Source organism: Meles meles, chromosome 19 (genome assembly GCF_922984935.1).
Source record: "Meles meles chromosome 19, mMelMel3.1 paternal haplotype, whole genome shotgun sequence".
NCBI lineage: Eukaryota > Metazoa > Chordata > Mammalia > Carnivora > Mustelidae > Meles > Meles meles.
This window is the reverse complement of record NC_060084.1, coordinates 54,258,005-54,283,182: the sequence shown is the minus strand read 5'-3', so window position 1 is coordinate 54,283,182 and position 25,178 is coordinate 54,258,005. Positions and strand designations below refer to the sequence as shown.

The window sequence follows — 25,178 nt, the reverse complement described above, 5'->3', positions numbered from 1 at the left end:
GACATGGGGAGATGGACGGGAGAAAGGAGTTGGGGGAAATTGAAGGGGAAGATGAACCATGAGAGACTCTGGACTCTGAAAAACAATCTGAAGGTTTTGCAGGAGCAAGGGGTGGGAGGTTCGGTGAGCCTGGTATTAAGGAGTATTAAGGTATTAATATTAAGGTGGGTATTAAGGAGTGCACGTATTGTATGGAGCACTGGTGTGGTGCATAAACAATGAATTCTGGAACACTGAAAAGAAATTAAATAAATAAATAAATAAATATTTTAAAAATTTTAAAAAAGGATAAGGTGAAAAGAAAAGGTTAAGTCAAATGTGGTATAAAGTTTGGTAGGTGGAGTCAGGTAAGCAATGTCAGTCAGGTGTTGGGGTCAAGTTGGAGACACTAACTCTCCCTCTTTGATCTTAGGGACCATCATGAACTGTGTCAGTGGCCACTTGGTGACTGTGGTATTTATTGCAGGGACAGCTGGCCTTCAGGGATGTGGCCATCAAATTCTCCGAGGAGGAGTGGGGACTCCTGACCCACACTGAGCGGCAACTGTACAGGAATGTGATGTTGGAGAACTATGGACACCTGCTCTTCTTGGGTGAGAATGACTCCTTCCAGATTTCCCAGACCACACTCAGGGTTTCATTCCCCTTTGAAGACTGTCTCTTGGATGATTCCTCTTTGCCTAACTGGAGATCAGATCACTGCAGTAAGGAATACAAGTAAGGATTTGTAGGTGTAGACAAAAATCCTCTTGATGATTGCTTTTCAGCCATAGCCTCCCCTTCCTTCAGGTAACATCATTTCTATATACCAGCAGCTGTTGAAACCCTGGAGTGGCATAAAATGGTACTGCCTGCATTGAAACTCCAATTTTCACTGCTTATTATTGTATTGGCAGTACTTAGAAGCACAAGTTAGGATATGACTCTTTGAAAGTCCTTCATGTTCTATAGGGGCTCTGGTCAACAGGGTTTGGGAAATCATCTTTTAGAATTCTGCAAAGTTCTCTCTTCTCTGCTGAGCGCAGTGTGGATTGAAAGACTCTTCAGCAATATGTATGTTTGGTTTCTCTATTAAACAGGTCTCATTGTGTCAAAGCCTGATTTGGTCTCCTTTTTGGAACAAAAGAAGGATCCTTGGGATGTGATGAGAAAGAAGACAGTGGTCTTTGATCCAGGTAGGTGGGAATGGATGAAGCAGATGACAGAGGTGAAGTCCCATGTCTGAAGGAGGAAGTAAACCTTCAAATGTGGTTCCAGTAGCTCTGCTTGAATGAAAATCAGTTGGAGAAGCCGGGTCTTCTGTCTCTGTATCTCCCAGAGGGACATCTGTGAGCCAACATTATCATGCTTTTATTTTCTCTAAGGATTCTGCTTCAGCTCCAGTGATGGTCCATCATGTCCACAGGGAGGACCAGGAGACTCTCCTGGGAGTGGGAGGGTCTCCATAATCTGAGAGCTCTTCCATTGCTTTGAGGGTCTTGGGAAAATCTCCCTATTTCTGAGGGTCTCTGTGCTAAGTCTTTTCTTCTTCTTTTTTTTTAATTTTTTAAAAATATTTTATTTATTTGACAGAGAGAAATCACAACTAGGCAGAGAGGCAGGCAGAGAGAGAGGAGGAAGCAGGCTCCCTGCGGAGCAGAGAGCCCGATGTGGGGCTCGATCCCAGGATCCTGGGATCATGACCTGAGCTGAAGGCAGAGGCTTTAACCCACTGAGCCACCCAAGCGCCCCTGTGCTAAGTCTCTTCTAAGTTCTATTTTGCTTCGTGTGAGACAGTGTGCCCGTGTTGTGGTGGGCATACTGGGGATTGGTGTTTAAATCCCCAGAACACTGGAGATAGAGACCACCTGTTTTCTGGTTTATGCTTTCCAATGTTATGGAGGCTTTAATCCTAAACATATAAAACTGAGACTCAGTCAGTTCATAGGGTAACAAATCATTTCCCTAAAATGAGCAATATAATTCTATATTTCACTTCAAATGTTCATTTCTCTTTGTACGAAGGAGAGGTTTCCCTTCCATGTGTTCCATTCCTCAGTGATGAACTAATGTAATGTTTCTTTTTGTTTGCTGGATTACCTATACAAATTAATGTTATAGGGGATTCAGAACTTTTAGAACCCACCACCTGTAATATAGTCTCAATTCTTAGCTTGTTAGTAACTGCATCATTTTATAATTTTGTTTCATAATATGAGGTTCCTATGACTTTGTCATATGTTTTCATGTTCTTATTAATTGTCCATGAGACTCATCTCTACATATTAGATCAAAAGTGCTGATATGACATTGGCATGTCATTTATAAGAAGTGATGTAGATAGTAAATTTCCCACATTGAAAAAAATGATCTGTTCATAAATAGAATTTTACTTCAGGGAAAATTAATGATAAGGTTTTTTTTTTTAAACTATTTTAGTCAAAATGTATCTGGATTTAACCCCTAGTATTTTTATAAAATGATTGTCAGCATATTTACAACTTTGATGGTGTTTGCTTATTTAGAAAGGGAAGTTATTTGCTTCTCTGCTTCGCTCTAAAGAATGGATTATACCCTTGAATTCTGTGTAAGAAGAGGAGTATATCAGTAACAGATTACATTTTTTGATGTCACGTCCTTATTCATAATATTTTCATTACACCTCTTCATTACTATTTTAATGAAGATTCCTTACAGTTTTACTGTGAGTGAATGTATTCCAAAATTGAAAATGCCTTTCATATGGATATACAGAATTTAAATTACAGTTCTATAGAAGGTTTCCTTTAAGATTATTCATATATTTTATTCTGTAGTATTTTTTTAGTTAAAATTGGGCTTATTTTGGTTTTGCACATTCCATAATAGTGTGCTTTCTTTTGTATGGGACTTTCCACAACATTACTTCATTGTGGTTTTTTCTTTTTAATTTTTAATGTATATATTTTTTTAACAGGATGGCAGTTTTCAACACTTGAACAATGCGAATGTAACTGAAATATGAATCAGGCTTATGCCCCTTCCAAATAACATTATATGTGTATTTATCCATGTAAATATTACCCATACATTGTTCGTAACTCATCCTGTTTATTTCTGGTGGTTGTGAATGTTCTAGCATATCTAGGTGAGTTGTTAATAATACTAGCATGAATTTCAACATCTGTATTGTTGAATTCATATTCTCTTTGCATGAGAAGCACTTTTGGTGAATCAAAAGTAATTCTTATATTTTTTATACCTCTGTATGTTGTCTAGGTATTATATTTTATCTTAATTGTGGTATTATGCCTGTGATAGGCTTTGACACCGTTCTCTTTAACTTTTCTGTCTTCCGTATGTATTTTCATTCTGGTTGCCTTAGAGGTTCCTTAAAACATCTTAGAGGTATAAACAAACCATTTTAAATGGATAGTGTCAATTTTATAGGAAAGTTTTCTACTTAAACCTCTCCACCCCTGAACCTACTTTATGTTACCACTATCAGAAATTCTGTCTTTTATATTGTGTAGTTAATTAGGTCGATTTATGATTTTTATGCTTTTGTTTAAGAACTTCTAAAGCAGAAATACAGGTGACCCGTGCTACCTCAGTATAGCACTACCGGTTTCTAAATTGTGTAAATCTTTATATTAGCAGAAGTTTTGTGTTGTCATGTGCTTTTAGTTACTCTTTAGAATGCTTATCCTTTTTTTTTTTTAAGACTTTATTGATTTATTTGACAGAGAGTGAGAGAGAACACAAGCTGGGGTGTGGGAGAGGGAGTAGCAGGCCCTGACTGGGGGCTCGATCCCAGGACCCTGGGATCAAGACCTGAGCCAACCGCAGATGCCTAATGACTGAGCCACACAGGCACCCCTGGAATCCTTTTATTTCAGGCAGAAAGAGTTCCTTTCATAATTCTTGGGACAGGTCTGCTGGTAAATCAGAGGGTCTTTTGCTTGGCGTAGCCTTCATTTGCACAGTCAGGCACAACGATTATTCTTGGTGTGCCAGAATCGATTATTCTTGGTGTGGATTGTTTACTCTGTGTGTACTTGAATGCATGATCACACTCCCTTCTATTTACACGGTCCACGGACAATTGCAGTAGTAATCTTACAGGAGCTCTCCTGTAGAAGATGAGTTGTTTTTTCATGCTTTTTCAAAATTCTCTTGTCACCTCGGATTTTTTCTTTTAGAGGTTTTTATTATTTGTATGACAGAGAGAGAGAGAGAGCAAGAGAGAGAGCACACAAGTAGGAGGAGTGCCCAGCAAGGGAGAGGGAGAAACAGGCTCACCGCTCAGCCGGTAGCCCTGTGTGGGGCTTGATCCTGACCTGAGGCAAAGTTAGCCACTGAACCAACCAGGGTCCCTTCACATCTGATTTTTGATAGGTTTATTATGTGTCACTGTGTTCCTCTCTTGGCATTTATCATACTATGAATTACTGAGATGCTTGGATTTCTCTTCTTTCCACTTACGTTGGCAGTAGAAGCCTTTAGTTTTTCATGTCAAATCTCTGCCCCCTTTCACTCTCGTCTCTTTATGGGTTCCCCTTAATGTACATATCTGTCCATGTATTGGTGTCTTATGAGTCCCAGAGCATGTCTTTTTCAACATTTTTCCTTGATCTTCAAAACAAGGGGTCTTCAGATTGTCTGATTCTTTCTTCTTCTTCAGCAAGTCTGTGAGTGACCCACTTGTATGTTTTTAACTTCAGGCATCGTGTTCTTCAGCTCCCTGTTGCACTTGGCTGATTGTTATACTTCGTCTCTTTGGGTTTACATTTTGGTCATGACCCGTTCTCTGATCTTATTGAGTTACATACCTGTTTTCTCTTCCTTTCTCCATGCGCATCTTTATGATGGTTAATTCTTTGCCATGCAAGTAAGAGATCTTTATTAACTAAGGGTTCATTTGCGGGATTTATTTTTTCTTGTGATGGGAACACATTTTTCTATTTCTTTTATCACTTTGTGATCTTCTGTTGACATTTCAGAATCAATTAAAAAAAAGCCTCTGGTCCCAGGTTTATGGACTTGCTTTGAAGAAAAGAGCACAGACAATAGTAATTATGGCATCTGTCACACATAACCTGGTCATGTGTGATGTCTAAATTTTGTAGTTTCCCAGGTTACCAAAGTGCGGTTACTTCTTTATAGCCCATGATACCTTCCTCTGTCTGTTTCCCTTCAGATTATCATCTGTCCATTGGTTGAAGAAATATTCAACCTTTTGTCTGAGTAGCTACCACACTGCTTCTTTCAATCTTTTCTAGAATTGCTCTTCTAGAGTTGGTCTTCTCTTTCAATCTGAACGTGATTTGGTTTTAGGTCAGTCAATTCTGATTTTTTTCCTGAAAACTAAATCCTCCTATTCATACTTTCCTATTCTTGCTAAATTCTATTTTCTTCATTTCTATTTTATGTTGAATTTCCTTTCTTCCACGGGTGCCAGGATGGCTTGTGTTTAAGCCTTTGACTTCAGCTCAGGTCATGATCTCAGGGTCCTTGGACTCAATCCTATTTCAGGCTCCCTGTTCAGCAAGGAATTGACTTTCCCCTCTCCTTTTGACCCTCACCTCACTCATGCTCTCCCTCTCTGTCTCTCTCTCTCTGTCTCAAGTAAGTGTTCAAAAATATTCCTTCCTTCTGCTGATTTTGGGCTCATATAATGGGACTTTTCATGATTATTTAATATAGAGGAGAGTGATTTGTGTTAGACACTGACAATACTATAGATTTTCTATGAAGCTGTGTGGTCACTATGTTGTGTGCAAATTGATGTGTCCATGGAGGAACAAAGTCCTGATGCTTCCTTCTCAGCCATCGTGCTGACGTTCTCTGATTGATTTTATGGTTGCTATGTTAGACATCCTCAGTATATTCGTCTGAAAGTAGTAAGTGGGATGACTTGACTTTTCTGTTCTTCAATATCTTTCAGCTGTATCCTCACAGGGCACCCTGAGCATCCTGCCAGAGCCATGCAAAGAAGCTTCATTTCAAAATGTGTCAGTGGTTCGATATAAACATAGTGTCCTTGAGAAGTTACACCTAATGATAGACTGGGGTAATGATCGTAAAGGACATATCCAAATTGAGACTACTGCCCATAATAGTGAAAGATACAAAATACTTGGTAAAACCTTCCTTTTTAAGTCCATTAGGTCTGCAAAACAGGGTGTTTCTGTAAGCAGAAGCTCCATTCAAACACTGAAACGTCCATATTTATGGATGGAGAATGTGGACCATCTGGAAAGTTACCGAGCCTGTGCTGAAAATAATGATTTGAACAATTTTGAAAATAGGATTGGATTGACCTTTCATTCAAATATTTCTAAACTTCATGGATTTCAACATGGAGAAACAACTGCTAAGTGGGATCCATTTGAGAGGTCCTTCACTAAAGACTCAACCCTTCAAAATTCCCAGAGCATTTTCAATGGAGAGGGAATTGCTCAAGGCAGTGAATCTGAGAAAAAAATTCATCAAGGCTCAAATGTTAATAAACATGTGAGGACTCATTTTGCAGAGAACGATTTCAAACCTATTACATGTGGGGAAGTCTTTTCTCAAAGATCCATCCTTCTGTCTAACAGTATGCATATAAGAGAGAATCCTAATGAACGTGAAAGAGATTTTAAGCAGTCCTCCAGTTTTGGTGATCATCCAAAAATTTATGTGGGAAAAAACCCATCTAGATACAAGAAGCCTGGGAACATGTTTAGTCAGTCATCAGGAACACATATTCATAAGACAATCTGTAGTGGAGAGAAAACTTTCAAAAGTAAAGAATACAGCACAGACTTTAAATTGCCATCAAACCTTCTTCACCATCACAGAATTCATACTGGAGGGAAAACTTACCAATGTCAGGAATGTGGGAAGGCCTTTAACCGCAGCTCAAGCCTTACTCGACATCACAGAATTCATACCAGAGAGAAACCTTACCAATGTAAAGAGTGTGGGAAGGCCTTTAAGCAGCGCTCAGTCCTTAATCACCATCAGAGAATTCATACTCAAGAAAAACCTTACAAATGTAAGGAGTGTGGGAAGGTCTTCAAGAAGCTCTCAGTCCTTACTCACCATCTTGGAATTCATACTGGAGAGAAAACTTACAAATGTAAAGACTGTGGCAAGGCCTTTATCCATAAAGCAAGCCTTACTAAACACCACAGAGTTCATACTGGAGAGAAACCATATAATTGTGAAGAATGTGGCCAGGACTTTAGCCATAAATCAGCCCTTAGTTCTCATCACAGAGTTCATACTGGAGAGAGACCTTACAAATGTGTAGAATGTAGCAAGGCCTTTAAGCGGAAAGCAGACCTTACTAAACATCATAGAATTCATACTGGAGAGAAACCTTATAATTGTAAAGAGTGTGGCAAGACCTTTACCTGGGTATCCAGCCTTATTCAACATCACAGAATTCATACCAGAGAGAAACCTTACCAATGTCAAGAATGTGGCAAGGCCTTTAACCACAACTCAAACCTTACTCGACATTACAGAATTCATACTGGGGAGAAATCTTTCCAATGTCAAGAATGTGGCAAGGCCTTTATCTTGCTTTCAGACCTTACTCGACATCACAGAATTCATACTGGAGAGAGACCTTACAAATGTGAAGAATGTGGCAGGGCCTTTAGGCGGCAGTCAGACCTTATTGAACATCACACAATTCATTGTAGAGACAAACCTTACCAATGTAAAGAGTGTGGGAAGGCCTTTAAGCAGCGCTCAGTCCTTAATCACCATCAGAGAATTCATACTCAAGAAAAACCTTACAAATGTAAGGAGTGTGGGAAGGTCTTTAAGAAGCTCTCAGTCCTTACTCACCATCTTGGAATTCATACTGGAGAGAAAACTTACAAATGTAAAGACTGTGGCAAGGCCTTTATCCATAAAGCAAGCCTTACTAAACACCACAGAGTTCATACCGGAGAGAAACCATATAATTGTGAAGAATGTGGCCAGGACTTTAGCCATAAATCAGCCCTTAGTTCTCATCACAGAGTTCATACTGGAGAGAAACCTTACAAATGTGAAGAATGTGGCAAGACCTTTATCCATCAGTCAGGAGTTACTACACATTACAGAGTTCATACTTCAGAGAAAACTCACCAATGTCAAGAATGTGGCAAGGCCTTTATGTTCCATTCAGGCCTTACTCACCATCAGAGAATTCATCTGGTGAGAAACCTTACAAATGTCAAATATGTGGCAAGGCCTTTAAGTGGCATGCATCCCTTCGTGTACATCACTTAAGTCATACTGGAGAGAAACCTTAGAAATGTAAAGAATGTGGCCAGGGCTTTATCCAGCAGTCACACCTTACACAACATCACAGAATCCCTACTGGAACTAGTCCTAACAAATTTGAAGACAGATAATTTGGGAGGACTGCTGAACTCTAACTCCACATCAGAGAATTCAATTTGGAGAGTGATTATAGGCACATAAAGAATGTGGAAAGACCTGTAGGCAATGTTAAAGCCTTGTTCCTTTTCTAAGAATGTATAGTGGAGATGATTTTACAAATGGAAAAATTTAGCAAGTCCTTTCCTAGTGCTCAAGCCTCTCCCAGCATTCCAGAATTCATACTAGAGAGAAACCTTGTAAGTGTAAAGAATGTGGTAAAGCCTTTGGATTGCTCAACACTTAAGTCAGCATCCCAGAGTTCATACTGAGGAGAAATACTAGAAATGGAAAGAACATGGTAGGCCTCTGGCTGGAAGTCATAACTTGCTCAACATCATTGTTATCATCCAGGAACAAAACTGTAATATGGAAAGACAGTGGCCAAGCTTTTAACTAGAATTCAGTCCTTACTTGGTATCCCAAAATGTAGTCTTGGGTCAAAGTCTACAAACATAATGAATGAGGAAAGAAAGACTGTCTCTTACAATTTAGGAAACATCAGAGAGTTCAGAGAAGAAAAGGAACTTGAAAGATAAAAGTCCATAGAAATGTATTTAGTTGAACATCAAATGCCAATAAATGTCATAGAGTTCCCAGAACAGAGCAGTACACCAGTCACTCTCTTCCCAGATTATATCAAAAAAGTCTTAATGCAAAGTTAGTTAGATAATGTATGTGCTATTATGCTTCAAAAGAGAGAAGGGATGGATACAATTTCAGTGTGTTTGTGTTTCCATTGACGCTATATGAAATTTGTGACTTGCAATTATTCATGTGTTTCTACTCTTAGAATTCTTCAGAAAATTCATTTGTTAGTAGTGAGTGTGTGAAATTATGTGGGTCATTGTTATGGCATCAGGGATATGTGATGCCCTTCTTCTTTAGGTGGGATTCATGCATATCTAATTTCCATGGAAGATGAAGGACTGTGTAACATTCAATATATGAGGAAAATCTAAATGAATATTCCTTTTGTGGTTATAACATTGATATAGGTCGTCATGAATTAGTTGTTCAGGACATCATTCTCCAATTATTAAAGCTAAAAAACTCTATAACCATTACCAATTACATGTTTTACTAATTGGTGTTTTTAATGAAAACAACATGGCAGTCTTCATAATAGTAATTGTTAGAGAGTATGAGTTGATGGGGTTGAAGTGAAGAAATCCTGACAGATATCAGAGAATAGCTAACTTCTGTAAAATGACATACACTTGCACATCCACATTTTTAGAGAATTACCAGAGTCCTGAAAGTGTTTTTGTATGCAAAACTAAGCTGGTAAGAATTTAAAATAGACTGCTATCAGATGTCTTCTCTAAGCCTCATGGTAATCACAAAATGAAAACAATGTAGTAGAAACACAAGCCATAAAGAGAAAATAATCTAAGTATTCCCTTATTTAAAATAATCAGATCACAGGGACACCTGGGTGGCTCAGTTGGTTAAGCGGCTGCCTTCGGTTCAGGTCATGATCCCAGCGTCCTGGGATGGAGTCCCACATCCGACTCCTTGCTCAGCAGGGAGCCTGCTTCTCCCTCTGCCTCTGCCTGCCACTCTGTCTGCCAGTGCTTGTTCGCTCTCTCTCCCTCTCTCTCTCTGACAAATAAATAAAATCTTTAATAAAAAATGTTTAAGATAATCAGATCACAAAGATTGATTAATGATTAATTAGTGATTAATTAATTAAATGAATTAAAACTCATTAATTAAAAATTAACAAATAAGAAAGCTATGAATAATTCTAAGCAGCCATACTGTGACTCCATACTTGTACTGATACTTGCTTTACATATAAAGGCTGTAAATTCTTGAATCCAAAGATACACATTGCCTGAAAGGAAAGAAATATAAGACCCAACTGTGTACAGTCTTCTAGAGAATCACTGCAGCTTTAAGAACACTCTGACTGAAAGTGCAGGTGTGGAAAAGAATATTCCATGCAAATGGAATTGAAAAGAAAGCAGGTTAGCTCTGCTTACATCAGTGAAAATAAACTTTAAGCCAGATATTCACGGTATTCAGTTGTCTAACATCTTGGTATTATACATTGCGTATTTTTTCACATGTTATTTCATTTACACTGTTATCTGTTATTTTTTTTAATTTGACGAGAGGACGAGAACAGAAGCAGGGGGAGCAGCAAGCAGAGGGAGAGGGAGAAGCTCCCTGCTGTGCAATAGGGCTCAATTCCAGGACCCTATGATCATGACCTGAGCTAAAGGGAGATGCTTAACTGACTGAGCCACCGAGATGCCCCTGCTATCTGCTATTTAAAATCCCTAAATAAATGACTTGGACTTTCAGGCAGGAAACCATAATGCCCTTCAGAAGATTCCTGATTTTTGTTGTTGTTGTTTTTTAATCTTTTTTTTTTTAAGATTTTATTTATTTGACAGACAGAGATCACCAGTACGCAGAGAAGCAGGCAGAGAGAGGGAGAAGAGGAAGCAGGCTCCCCATTGAGCAGAGAGCCTGATGCGGGGCTCGATCTGAGGACCCTGGGATCATGACCTGAGCTGAAAGCAGAGGCTTTAACCCACTGAGCCACCCAGGTGCCCCATGATTCCTGATTTTAACTCCGGGCAGTTATTCTTCATATTCAATTGCAAATGATAGGCTTCCTATGGGTTACCTTTGCCTTAGTTGTGATAGTGGATTTAGTCCAAGCTGGGTTTTTTTGGGGGAAATGTACATCTTTCCGTAAGAAACCCTTATATTCTAGTTGATTTAAAGTTTCTAGCATGGCTTACCTATGACTAACAGTTGTATAAGTTATATATGCATTTACTAAATGCAAAACGTTCACGCCTTTAATTTTTGAGAAAGGTAGCTAACACATGCAGTTATGATTTGTTACATTAAAGCTGTAGGTTTGTATATTCATGGAGAGTCTGTAGTGACAAGACATTTTTCTTTATTGCTTTCTGCTCCTTGAGCAAAGAACAGTCTTTTTGTGCATTAGATGGTTGTGTTCATTTGTCAAAATTTGGATACATAGGAGTCACTTGCTTCTAAAGACTAATTTTGTTTGATAGAAATGTAGGATTCTTTTACATTTTTCAAATGAATGCTTTTCCTTAAAAAGAAAAAAGTAATAAAGGGGTCAATTCAACAAACAGATACAACTTTTATAATTATTTATGTACGCAACATAAAAGCACATAACACGTGAAGCAGCTATTAGCAGACAAGAACAGAGGAAGAGACAGCAATACATTAGAGGGCACTTCGATACTGCACCTTCAATAATGGGTAGATTATGCAGACAGAAAATGAGTGAGGGAACGTCAGACATCACTGATAAGAGGCAGGCAGACTTCCAACACTATCCAACAACGTCCAAGAACACATTCTTCTCACATGCACATGGAGCATTTTCCAGTATAGAGTGTATGTTGGGCCACAAAACAAGTCTTAAGAAGTTTATGATTGAAACCATATCAAGCATCTTTCCAACCACTATGGTGTGAAACCAGAAGTTGATTAGAAGTACAAAATGAGAAAATTCACAAATATGTGAAAAATAATCAGGCAACTTTATAATAGCCAAAAGAATGGAATTCCCTTGTGCTTGTCAGGTGAGTAGATAACGGGCATGTATACAGTGTATACTGGATATTATTAAGAATACATTTGAAAGTTGCTTAGACAATAGCTCTTAAAAATTCTTATCACATGAAAACTTGTAAGTCTCTAAGGTGATAACTTCTGCAATATATGCAAACCATAGGGCACGTTAAAATATGTATTAATTAGGGGCGCCTGGGTGGCTCAGTGGGTTAAGCCTCTGCCTTCGGCTCAGGTCATGATCTCAGGTTCCTGGGATCGAGTCCCGCATCTGGCTCTCTGCTCGGCAGGGAGCCTGCTTCCTCCTCTCTCTCTCTGCCTGCCTCTCTGCCTGCTTGTGATCTCTCTCTCTGTCATATAAATAAATAAAAAAATCTAAAAAAAAGTATGTATTAATTATACCTCAATGAGACTGAAAAAATATGAAATAAGCCAATTAGTGGCTTCCTAGCCACAGGCATAAGAGGATAGGGATGGTGATAGAGTATGAATTCTCTTTAAGAGGTAGTTCAATATAAAATCGACTATGGTTTGCTCGCACCAATGTGTGAATCATTTAGAAATCTCTCTTTGCACATTTGTTGTACAATTTTATTTATTTGACACTTGGAGAATAAGTAGAGGGAGGGGTTGGCAGAGGGAGAGAGAGAAGTAGACTCCCCACCTAGCAAGGAGCCAGAGGTGGGCCTAAATCCCAGGACTCTCGAATTACGACCTGAGCCACCCAGGCATCCCATCTGGTCCACTTGTACATTTTAAATGGGTGAATTATACACCATGGAAATTCTGTGCAAATCAATCTATTACAAGGAACCCCAAATAAGAAATGCCTGCATAAGATGACTTAGTATTATAACATCTCAAGACTACATAAATTCACCTATTAAACACACACACACTTGTAAGATTTCAACAATTTTGATTTAATTTAGGATTTAACTTTCTTGTGTGTCTTAAGTTTTGTGATGATACAAAAACAATTTTGAAAAGCACACAGGAAAGAAGTTTTGTCAAAGTACACAAAGGTAATTACTAGTATGAGTAACATTCAACACTTTGATGTTGGATGAAGAAAATGGAGAGTTGTGAAAATCTGTCAGTTTCTCTAAGGAATCAATAGAATGGATATCTGTGTAATTCTGTATCTTTAATATCCATATTTTTATAGATCTGTTTCTCTATATATCTCTACATATATAGAAGGAAGGAAAGCTTCCTTTATGAATTGCCTAACCTAAGTGACCAATGGCAAGTCTGATGTCAGCAAGGAATTCCAGCAGGCTCGAAGGCCAGGAAAGAGCTGATGTCGAAGCTGGAGAATCTGAAGACGGTCTGAAGGCAGAGTTAGGTCAGACGGAAAAGCACCTTTGGAAGATACAGCTAATTACTATGTTCTGCAGAATAGACTGTCTAGTAACTGGTATGGATTTATTTGCGTATGTCTTTAATATAAGCTATTTAAAATAGAAAAAATACAGATAATTTCTGTATTTTGTATTTTCCTAAATTCTGTATTTTAAACATCATCTTACAATATTTTGACTAAATGCATGATAGTATACAGCATTTCCAGGCATACATTTGAAGCATGTGGAAACATGCCTTCCACAAAAGACAAAATCAGAATTATGGTGGGATGTTACATTTAACAATATAATCAAGAGCATATATGTTATTCTAAGCTGTTACAAGTAAAAAAATAGTGTTAGTCAATGAGAAAATATTTTAATTATTACATAGAATTAAAAGATAGTATCTCTCCAATTGAACCTTCTTTTTCTTTTTTTAAAATAATATTTATTTATTTGACAGACAGAAATCACAAGTAGGCAGAGCAGCAGGCAGATAGAGATGGGGAAGCATGTTCCCTGCTGAGCAGGGAGCCAGATGTGGGGCTAAATCCCAAGATCCTGAGATCAGGACCTGAGCTGAAGGCAGACGCTTAACCCACTGAGCCTCCCAGGCACCCCGAACCTTATTTTTCTCAGTAGAAAAGTTAATTGGCAGAATAACTTGAATATTCAATAATGAAAATTGCTCAATTTCACAGCTGGCAAGTAGACTACTAGTAAATATGCAGATGGCACTTTTAGCCTTATGATAGATGAAATTGAAATAGTAATAAAGGATATTGGTGAGGCCAGGAGGAACACCACACTGTATAAAATAATCCTATATAATCCTAAAAGGGCAACTTTGGTGAAGATTGGTCCAGTATCTATAAAAGTTTTGAATTCATTTGCCTTTGAAACAGTAGTTATGGCTCACATTCTACTACTCCGAGAAATAAACAGGGGTGCCTGGGTGGGTCTGTCAATGAAGCATTTGCCTTTAGCTCTGGTCATGATCCCAACCCTGGGATCAGCCTCATGTTTGACTCCCTACTTAGCAAGGAACCTGCTTCTCCCTCTCCCTCTGCCACTCCTCCTGCTTGTGTTTTCTCTCAAAAAAAAAAAAAAAATTAAAGAAATAGATACAAATCTGTCTGAAATATAAATCACAACATTCTTTATGCAGAGGAACTTAAAAATGACTTCTGTGTGATCAATAAGGTATGTCCCCATTTCATTTTTACTAGTAATAAAACAATTCTTTTTTTTTTTTAAAGATTTTATTTATTTGACAGACAGAGATCATAAGTAGGCAGAGGAGGCAGGCAGAAAGAGGGGGAAGCAGGCTCCCTTCTGAGGAGAGAGCCCGATGTGGGGCTCGATCCCAGAACTCTGGAATCATGACCTGAGCTGAAGGCAGAGGCTTTAACCCACTGAGCCACCCAGGTGCCCCAGTAATAAAACAATTCTAAATTAGATTACATAAACGTTGAGAAAAGCTGGAATCCAAAATGGAACAAAAATGGCATGCATACTTTTAACTCAATATCTGTATGTATATTTCTAAAAGACTTAAAATTATACAGGTAAGAAAATCTGAGTTTTTGTTTCTGTGGAAAGGGATTCATATTGCATATAAAATTATAAGGTACAGCAGAAGAGGGAATACCAGCAGGGGGAGTGGGTGAGAGAGGCTTCCCACTGACCAGGGAGCCTCATGTGGAGCTCAATGCCAGGACCCTGGGATCACCACCTGAGCCAAAGGCAGACACTTAACCGACTAAGCCACCCAGGTGCCCCTGAAGGTGAGAATCTTTTTTCAAATATTTTTCTCAGTTTCCAATTACCAATTGTAAGTTTCTGTTAAGAGTCATACACCTGCAACCAGACTGTTAAGACTGTTAAAAGTGTTTCTCTTTCAACGTCCTTGGAGAGAAAAATGCTATCATCTGGGAGACATGCTCAAGTCTGTCCCATGAGAGATGGGCACCAAGCTTGAGGATTTCACTGGATTCTATGTTTCCCTGAGAAATTTCTGGAAGTGAAATTTCAGTTCCTCTTTAATCTTCAGACCACTAAGTTGTGCCTAATTCATAAGCAGAAAAAAGCAATCAAAGAAGTTGATAGATTCAGTGATGGAACAATTTAAACGAAATGACAATACTTTTTTTTTCTTAAGATTTTATTTATGTATTTGTCAGAGAGACAGAGAGAGAGAGTTAGCACCAGCTAAGGGAGAGGCAGGAGGGGGAGATATAGGCTCCCGCTGAGCAGGGATCATGATGTGGGACTCCATCCCAGGACCCTGGTACACTGAGGTGGGCCAAAGGCAGATGCTTAACCACAGAGCCCCCCAGCCCTTCCAACAGTAATTTCTTTTATGTTAATTTGCATGAGTGAAAATCAGTTTGCAAAGTAAAGATTAAGGATACTTGGTAGGAAAATAGAATCTCACAATATTGATCCCAGGATTAATAACAATTCTAATGAGAACAAAATCCATGAAGACCACAAATGTTATAAAAGAGCTTCACAACAAAGGGACAAGGAAGAGAATGTTTAATAAGCAGATTGTACCATTTAAAAAATATCAGTGAAGTCATTTCTAATTGAAGAGCACTGAGCACTGAATGGTTATCATGGTTCTTACTTTTTCAATATTGTAATACGCATTCATTTTCTAATTATTGAATAAGTATGAAAACTGACACAGTCCTTTGATATTTCAAGGAAATCAATCCACATCTGACCTGTCTCCTTCCCAAAGCAACCGCAATCACCAGGGGATGGGTTAGAGCTGTAACTGGAGGCAATGCACATTCTATACACACAGGTATTACGTCTACACACTCACATTCAAATACACGATCACATATACTCACACACAGTCCCTTCCCTACTCACACATTCAGTCCCACATTCACAGGCACCCATTCAAAAACAGAGACAACACTTACAGACTCCCCCAGCAACACACACTCATAATGAAGCAGCCTTCCGATGACATAAGCTCACGAGACACTCTGGGGTTCATAAATCTCATTTAGTCACAGGAGAGAGTGTATCTCCAGGAAGTGTTTGTATATGGAAAATCGGGGTCAAGGATGGTACTCTGGATGCCTGAAAACCAAGGCACTTTCCATTCTGTATATTCCTTCCGACACAGAAAAACTCCACAGGGACCCTATCCACAACATGTGCCACAGAAAGAATAAGGAGCAGTGCCACTTAAGGTCAAGGTGTGTGGCAGGAAGACAAGGAGTGATACAGTGGGATAAAAATGAGGGGCATGGGGATAAATGGAGTGCACAGAGTCTGGGGGCTGAGGGTAACAGAGCCACAGGAGAAGGGAGGGCAGGACCTGTGTTAGTTTTCTAAGGCTGCTATAGCAAATTAGCCCAACTGAGTGGCTAAACAACCCCAAAAAGTCTGTCTCACAGATCTGAGAGCTCTTAGGTGTCTGGAGTCAAGCTGTTGGCAGAGCCACACTTTATCTCAAGAATTGAGTCTTTCCTCTTTCAAACTCCGGGGGACTGTCAGGGATAGTGTATCAAGTGAAGAGGAGAACAGAAAGAGAGCTTTCTAGAGTGAGAGGGGTCTAGAACGGGTTGCCACAGAGCATTTTTATGGTTGGTCCTTTATAGAAAATGACCAGGGCTCTTACATCTTCTTGATGTCACCCCCGATAGCACCATGATTACTTCTCCTTTGAATATCTCATCTCTGATGTTTAAAACAAACAAGGTGGTCTGGTTCTGTTCCCTTACCTCTGGTTTCCTTGTGCCTCCTCATTCCTGGGATTTTTGGTGAGCCTGGTCACTTAGCCCATTACCTATCCATCCCTACCCAGCCCCGCCAGCCCCTTACTCAACATCAATAGTCACAGGTCCTTCAGTGTGCCTTAGGCACTCATACCAACTTGTTTCATCGCAGCTGATGTTAACTTGTTTTAATGGCTTGATGCCTTCTGCCAGATAGCCCCCCAGTAATGCTCATTTGTTCCTTTTTACATTCATGAGTGTCTTTGATGGATTTCCTGAGTGATGTGCAGAAACCATCATGTTTCAACTGGAAATTGCTTAGTTTCTCTTTACTTGTAGTGACTGATCAGGAGAGTGAAGCAAAAGAAATGTAGAGGAAAATGAAATGTCCTTACATTGTGCAACCCACCGATAAATACTAGAGACAAGCAAAGTCTGGCTTCCTTCAAGGAATTCACATGTGCCTAGTGTAATGCTTTGCTAGAGGCAAAAGCTACCTCAGGTGGCCAATAGTCAGACCTCCAGGACCCTGTAAGTCCTCTTCAACATATGAAAATCCCTTCAAAATTTCTTTTATCTGTGTCCCTTTAATGGAAAAGCATATAATCAATGCCTTCTTAAAATCACACTGCAGCTCTTTCTGCTAATGGCTCCTGTCCCTGAGGGTTAATAAAAACAGATTTTTTTAACCAAAAATGTCTCAAGAATCCTTTCTTGACCATTTGCGCACAAGCCACCTCACATGAGTTTGCACTGGACAGATGGAGACTCCCACCTTGATGTAGTTGGTAGCATGGATTTCTGGGAGTAGAGGATCAGACTCAGTCAGACCTCCCTCTTGTGAGTTTTTACTTTATTCCACACTCATGTCATAGACAAACTCTTCAAAAAAAAAAAGTTTTGTTTATGCTTATTTTAGAGTGAGAGAAATGGTGTGTGTGAGAGGAAGCGGGAGGGGTAATCCAGGGTAGAGGCAGAGAGGTAGGGAGAGAGTTTCCAGCTGACTCTGTGCTGAGTAGATCCCAGGACCCTGAGACCATGACCATGACCTGAGCTGAAGTGAACTGAGATGTTTAACCCATTGTGCCACCCAGGCACCCTATTTCCTCCTTCATATTTTCAGAAGAAGAAAACAAGAATCACATAATTAACATGTTTGAGCATCTTAAAATCCTGAAATAGGTCACAGATGATTGAAACCAAAGCATTTGATGAAATAGTGTGTAGTGGGATCTTCGAGCATGGTGGTCAAGTGAGAATTCTTGAGATGCTGTATGGTACCAGAGAGTAGGTTTATTGAAGTAGCGTGGGGACAGAAACTGTAGGGAGAAGGAGCTGCAGGTCAGCTGCGTGAAGCTGGTGGTTATATGCTCAGTGTTCAAGGGGGGTGGGTAGGTGCACAGAGTATTAGATCACAAGTGTTTGTTTGAAAATGTACATGTAAAACTACTTTTGCAAGATTTCTCCAATGCTGTCATTCAGTTCGATATTAATATTGGTGAAATGTACAGGGAGTCAAGTTACCCTTTTAGAATTAGCAAGCAGGGGTGCCTGAGTGGCTCAGTGGGTTAGAGCCTCTGCCTTCAGCTCAGGTCCTGATCACAGGGTCCTGGCCTTTAGCCCTGCATTGCGCTCTCTGCTTAGCAGGGACCCTGCTCCCCACCCCCACCTGCCTCTCTCCCTACTTGTGATCTCTATCTGTCAAATAAATAAAATCTTAAAAAAAAAAAGGATGTAGCAAGCTATATATATTAGATTCATAGCAGAACTCAGAAATGTGGGTCAGCTTTCTCAGTGAAAGGTAAACATTTTTCTGCTTGTATCCCTCATCATACTAGCCTCATAAATAATAGCTGTTTTATCTGTATCATTCTATGTATTTGTGTTGATAGTGGGAATAAAAGACAGAGGCAGCATCATCCACAATGTGATTTGTAAGTCTCATGTGAATGAAAACAGTTCTTGAATTAATCACCGTGACAATTTTCTACTCTGACATTTAACGTGTACATAACTACTTCCTAAACGTATAGGTGGTGCATGATGTGTAAAAAGATAGATCATTTTCGCGTGGATACCTTTTTGCTGCCATCATTCCTGTCCCATTTGACACCTGCTACGAACATTGGTTTAGAGTCCTCCTCTCTGTATATTGACCGCGTGTCCTTTTCAATGGACTCTCAGACCCATAACCTGGGTTAAGACCTGATCCCTTTGTACATTAGGTAAAGGGGATTTGTGGTTCTCCATGGGTGGAGATTTTAGTGTTACAATGAATTAAAGTTTGAACTATAGATCAGTCCATGGGTTCCACACTGGTCTCTCTGCCTCAAAGTGGGCCAGCCCAAGCACTGCTCTGTGGGCAGCCATTACCTTTTATGTAGTTTCTGTTTTCACCACAGGAGGCTCTGCCCATGGGGTGTTTTGGTTGAAGTAAAGGATAAGGAGACAGGATTATCTGTTTTGTGTGTGTTGAGTTTGAGTAGTTCTTTATAGATCCTGGATATCATCCCTTTGTGGGTATGGTCATTTGCAAATACCTTCTCCCATTCAGTGGGTTGCCTCTTTGTTTTGTTGACTGATTTCCTTTGCTGTGTAGAGGCTTTTGATCTTTTTTTTTTTTTTTTTGACAGAGAGAGAGATCACAAGTAGGTAGAGAAGCAGGCAGAGAGAGGAGGAAGCAGGCTCCCCACTGAGCAGAGAGCCATATGCGGGGCTTGATCCCAGGACCCCGGGATCATGACCTGAGCCAAAGGCAGAGGCTTTTACCTACTGAGCCACCCCGGGCTCCGTCCAGTGGCTATTGATCTTGATAAAGTCCCCCAAATTTATTTTTGCTTTTGTTTCCTTTGCCTTTGGAGACATGTCTTGAAATAAGACTCTGTGGCTGATGTCGAAAACGATACTGCCTATATTTTCCTCTAGGATTCTGATGGGTTCCTGTCTCACATTGAGGTTTTTATCCATTTTGAGTTTATCTTTGTGTATGGTGTAAGAGAATGGTTGAGTTTCATTCTTCTATATAGAGCTGTCCAATTTTCCAGCACCATTTATTGAAGGGACTGTCTTTTATCGGCTGCATATTTTTTCCTGCTTTGTCAAAGATTACTTGACCATAGAGTTGAGGGTCCATATCTAGGCTCTCTACTCTGTTCCACTGGTGTATGTGAGATGGATAGAGACTCCCCGCTCCAGCCCCTTTGGGTCCCTGGCTTCCCTTTGCTCCTGCTAAGGCTAACAAAAGGACCACTAGGCATCCTGGTTGACTAAGATAATATAACAAGTCATTGCTTCTGCTGAGACAGAAGAAAAAGACCAGAAGCCCAGTCCTGTTTGAATAAGAAAAGAAAGAGAAACAGCCCCCAAGGTGATTTCGCACTCTCCTGAGATGCCTCCACACAGATTATACTTCCACAGAAAGGGCCATTTGGCTTTGAGAGAAAGGGAAAGTGCCCTGGCCATGGGAGACTGAGAAAACATGCACTACCAACCCACATTGCCTAACCATAAAAAGTCACTACCCTGTGGGGTGCTCAGCCTTTGGGAAGGATCCCACTGAGCCCGCTAGCATTAATAAAGCTGTGTTCTCCCATCTATCCATGTGCCATTTGGGTTTCCTCAGACACCTCAGATTTTCCGCAACATATGTGTCTGTTTTTATGCCAGTACCATGCTGTCTTGCTGATCACAGCTTTGTAGTAAAGCTTGACATCAGGCAACGTGATGCCCCCAGTTTTGTTTTTCTTTTTCAGCATTCCCTTAGCAATTCGGGGTCTCTTCTGATTCCATATAAACTTTAGGATTGTTTGCTCCAGCTCTTTGCAAAATGCCAGTGGAATTTTGATCAGAATGGCATTGAAAGTAGAAATTGCTCTAGGCAGTATAGACATTTTAACAATGTTTATCCTTACGATCCATGAGCATGGAATGGTCTTCCATCTTTTTGTGTCTTCAGTTTCTTTCATGAGTGTTCTGTAGTTCCTCGAGTACAGATCATTGACCTCTTTGGTTAGGTTTATTCCCAGGTATCTTATGGTTCCTGGTGCTACAGTAAATGGAATCAATTCTCTAATTTCCCTTTCTGTATTTTCATTGTTTGTGTATGAGAAAGCAACTGATTTCTGTACATCGATTTTGTAGCCTGCCATATTACTGAATAGCTGAATGAGTTCTAGTAGTCTGGGGTTGGAGTCTTTTGGGTTTTCCATATCAAGTATCATGTCATTTGTGAAGAGAGAGAGTTCATTTCTTCATTGCCAATTTGGAATACCTTTTATTTCTCTTTGTTGTCTGTTGCTGTTGCTAGGACTTCTAATACTATGTTGAACAAGAGTGGTGAGAGTGGTCATCCTTGTGGTGTTCCTGATCTCAGAGGGAGGGTTGTCAGCTTTTTCCCCTTGAGGAAGATATTCACTGTGGCTTTTTTATTTTTTTAATGATTTTATTTATTTATTTGACAGAGAGAGATCACAAGTAGGCAGAGAGACAGAGAGAGGGGGAGAAACAGGCTCCCTGCTGAGCAGAGAGCCTGATGCGGGGCTGGATCCCAGGACCCTGAGATTATAACTTGAGCCAAAGGCAGAGGCTTAACCCACTGAGCCACCCAGGCACCCCATCACTGTAGCTTTTTCATAGATAGATTTTATGACACTTCTTCAATGAAGACATATAAATGCCTAACAGACATATGAAAAAAAATGTTCATCATCTCTAGCCATCAGGGAGATTCAAATCAAAACCACATTGAGATACCACTTTACATCAGTTAGAATGGCCAAAATTAACATGACAGTAAATGCCAAGTGTTGGAGAGGATGTGGAGAAAGGGGAACCCTCTTACACTGTTGGTGGGAATGCAAGTTGGTGCATCCACTTTGGAAAACAGTGTGGTGATTCCTTCAGAAATGAAAAATAGAGCTCCCAATAGAGTTGGGTATGAATACCCAGCTTTTGTATCAACATGGACAGGAATGGAAGAGGTTATGCTGAGTGGAATTAGTCAAGCAGAGAGAGTCATTTACCATACAGTTTCGCTTATTTGTGGAGCATAAGATATAACACAGAGGACATGGGAAGATGGACAGGAGAAAGGAGTTGGGGAAATTGGAGGGGGAGACGAACCATGAGAGACTGTGGACTCTGAAAAACAATCTGAGGGTTTTGCAGGAGCGAGGGGTTGGAGGTTGGGTGAGCCTGGTGGTGGGTTAATTAAGGAGTGCACGTATTATATGGAGCACTGGGTGTGGTGCATAAACACTGAATTCTGGAACACTGGAAAGAAATTAAATAAATAAATAAATTAAAAAAAATTGTAAAAAGGATAAGGTGAAAAGAAAAGGTTAAGTCAAATGTGGGATAAAGTTTGGTGGGTATAGTCAGGTAAGCAGTGAAGGTCAGGTGTTGGGGTCTAGCTGGAGACACTAACTCTCCCTCTTTGATCTTAGGGACCATCGTGAACTGTGTCAGTGGCCACTTGGTGACTGTGGTATTTATTGCAGGGACAGCTGGCCTTCAGGGATGTGGTCATTGAATTCTCTGAGGAGGAGTGGGCACACCTGACCCACACTGAGCGGCAACTGTACAGGGATTTGATGTTGGAGAACTATGGACACCTGCTCTTCCTGGGTGAGAATGACTCCTTCTAGATTTCTCAGACCACACTCAGGGTTTCATTCTCCTTTGAAGACTGTGTCTTGGATGATTCCTCTTTGCTTAACTGAAGATCAGTTCACTGCACTAAGGAACACAAATAAGGAGTTGTAGGTATAGATAAAAATCCTCCTGATGATTGCTTTTCAGCCATAGCCTCCCCTTCCTTCAAGTAACATTACTTCTGTAGATCAGTGGCAGTTCAAACCCTAGAGTGGCATAAAATGGTACTGCCTACGTTTAAACTCCAATTTCCACTCCTTATTATTGTATCGGCAGTACTTAGAAGCGCAAGTTAGGATGTGACTCTTTGAAAGTCCTTCATGTTCTATAGGGGCTCTGGTCAACAGGGTTTGGGAAATCATCTTTTAGAATTCTGCAAAGTTCTCTCTTCTCTGCTGAGCGCAGTGTGGATTGAAAGACTCTCCAGCAATATGTATATTTGGTTTCTCTATTAAACAGGTCTCATTGTTCAAAACCTGATTTGGTCTCCTTTTTGGAACAAAAGAAGGATCCTTGGGATGTGATGAGAAAGAAGACAGTGGTCTTTGATCCAGGTAGGTGGGAATGGATGAAGCAGATGACAGAGGTGAAGTCCCATGTCTGAAGGAGGAGGTAAACCTTCAAATGTGGTTCCAGTAGCTCTGCTTGAATGAAAAACAGTTGGAGAAGCCCCATCTTATGTCTCTTTCTCTCCCAGAGGGACATCTGTGAGCCAACATTATCATGCTTTTATTTTCTCTAAGGATTCTGCTTCAGCTCCAGTGATGGTCCATCATGTCCACAGGGAGGACCAGGAGACTCTCCTGGGAGTGGGACGGTCTCCATAATCTGAGAGCTCTTCCATTGCTTTGAGGGTCTTGGGAAAATCTCCCTATTTCTGAGGGTCTCTGTGCTAAATCTCTTCTGAGTTCTGCTTTGCTTCGTGTGAGAATGTGTGCCCGTGTTTTGGTGGGCATTGGGGATTGGTGTGGAAGTCCCCAGAACACTGGAGATAGACAGCATCTGTTTTCTGGTTTATGCTTTTCAATGTTATGGTGGCTTTAATCTTAAACATATAAAACTGAGACTCAATCAGTTCATAGGGTAACAAATCATTTCCCTAAAATGAGACAATATAATTCTATATTTCACTTCAAATGTTCATTTCTCTTTGTACAAAGGAGAAGTTTCCCTTCCATGTGTTCCATTCCTCAGTGATGATGTAATGTAATGTCTCTTTTTGTTTCCTAGATTACCTACACAGAGAGAGAGAGAGAGAGAGAGAGAGAGAAAGGAGGAAGCAGGCTCCCTGCTGAGCAGAGAGCCCAATGGGGGACTTGATCCAAGGACCCTGGGATCATGACCTGAGCCAAAGGCAGAGGCTTTAACCCACTGAGCACCCAGGCACCCAACAGATTACATTTTATGATGTCACTTAAGTCTTTATTCATAATCTTTTCATTACACATCTTCATGACTGATTTTACCGAGGATTCCTTACAGTTTTACTGTGAGTGAATGTATTCCAAAATTGAAAATGCCTTCTATATGGATATACAGAATTCAAATTATAGTTCTATAGAAGGTTTCCTTTAAAGGAAAATCATTCATATATTTTATTCTGTGGAATTTCTTTAGTTATAATTGGGCTTATTTTGGTTTTGCACATTCCATAATAATGTGCTTTCTTTTGTATGGGACTTTCCACAACATTACTTAGTTGTGGTTTTTGTCTTTTTAATTTTTAATGTATATATTTTTTAACAGGATGACAGTTTTCAACATTTTTGAACAATGCAAATGTAACTCAAATATGAATCAGGCTTATGCCCTTTCCAAATAACATTATGTGTGTATTTATCTATGTAAATATTTCCCATACATTGTTCGTAACTCATCTTATTTATTTCTGGTGGTTGTGAATGTTATAACATATCTAGGTGAGTTGTTATAATACTAGCATTAATTTCAACATCTGTATTGTTGAATTCATATTCTCTTTGCATGAGAAGCACTTTTGGTGAATCAAAATTAATTCTTACATTTTTAATACCTCTGTATGTTGTCTCGGTATTATATTTTATCTTAATTGTGGTGTTATGCCCGTGATACGCTTTGACACCGTTCTCTTTAACTTTTCTGTTTCCGTATGTATTTTCATTCTGGTTGCCTTAGAGGTTCCTTAAAACATCTTAGAGGTATAAACAAGCCATTTTAAATGGATAGTGCCAATTTTATAGGAAAGTTTTCTACTTAAACCTCTCCACCCCTGAACCTACTTTATGTTACCACTATCAGACATTCTGTCTTTTATATTGTGTAGTTAATTAGGTCGATTTATGATTTTTATGCTTTTGTTAAGAACTTCTATAGCAGAAATACAGGTGACCCGTGCTACCTCAGTATAGCACTACCGGTTTCTAGAATTGTGTAAATCTTTATATTAGCAGAAGTTTTATGTTGTCATGTGCTTTCAGTTACTCTTTAGAATCCTTTT

At 39.7% G+C, this 25,178-nt stretch overlaps 1 protein-coding gene across 1 annotated transcript; it reads left to right on the top strand.

The window, feature by feature from the left end:
• Positions 1 to 544: 544 nt before the first annotated feature.
• Positions 545 to 22,695, top strand: LOC123930578 (zinc finger protein 420-like). Its single transcript, XM_045986787.1, has 4 exons — positions 545 to 593; positions 6,818 to 7,773; positions 7,942 to 8,157; positions 22,549 to 22,695. The coding sequence occupies exons 1-4, from the start codon at positions 560 to 562 to the stop codon at positions 22,693 to 22,695; spliced, it is 1,353 nt and encodes a 450-aa protein (XP_045842743.1). The 5' UTR covers positions 545 to 559.
• Positions 22,696 to 25,178: the final 2,483 nt, after the last annotated feature.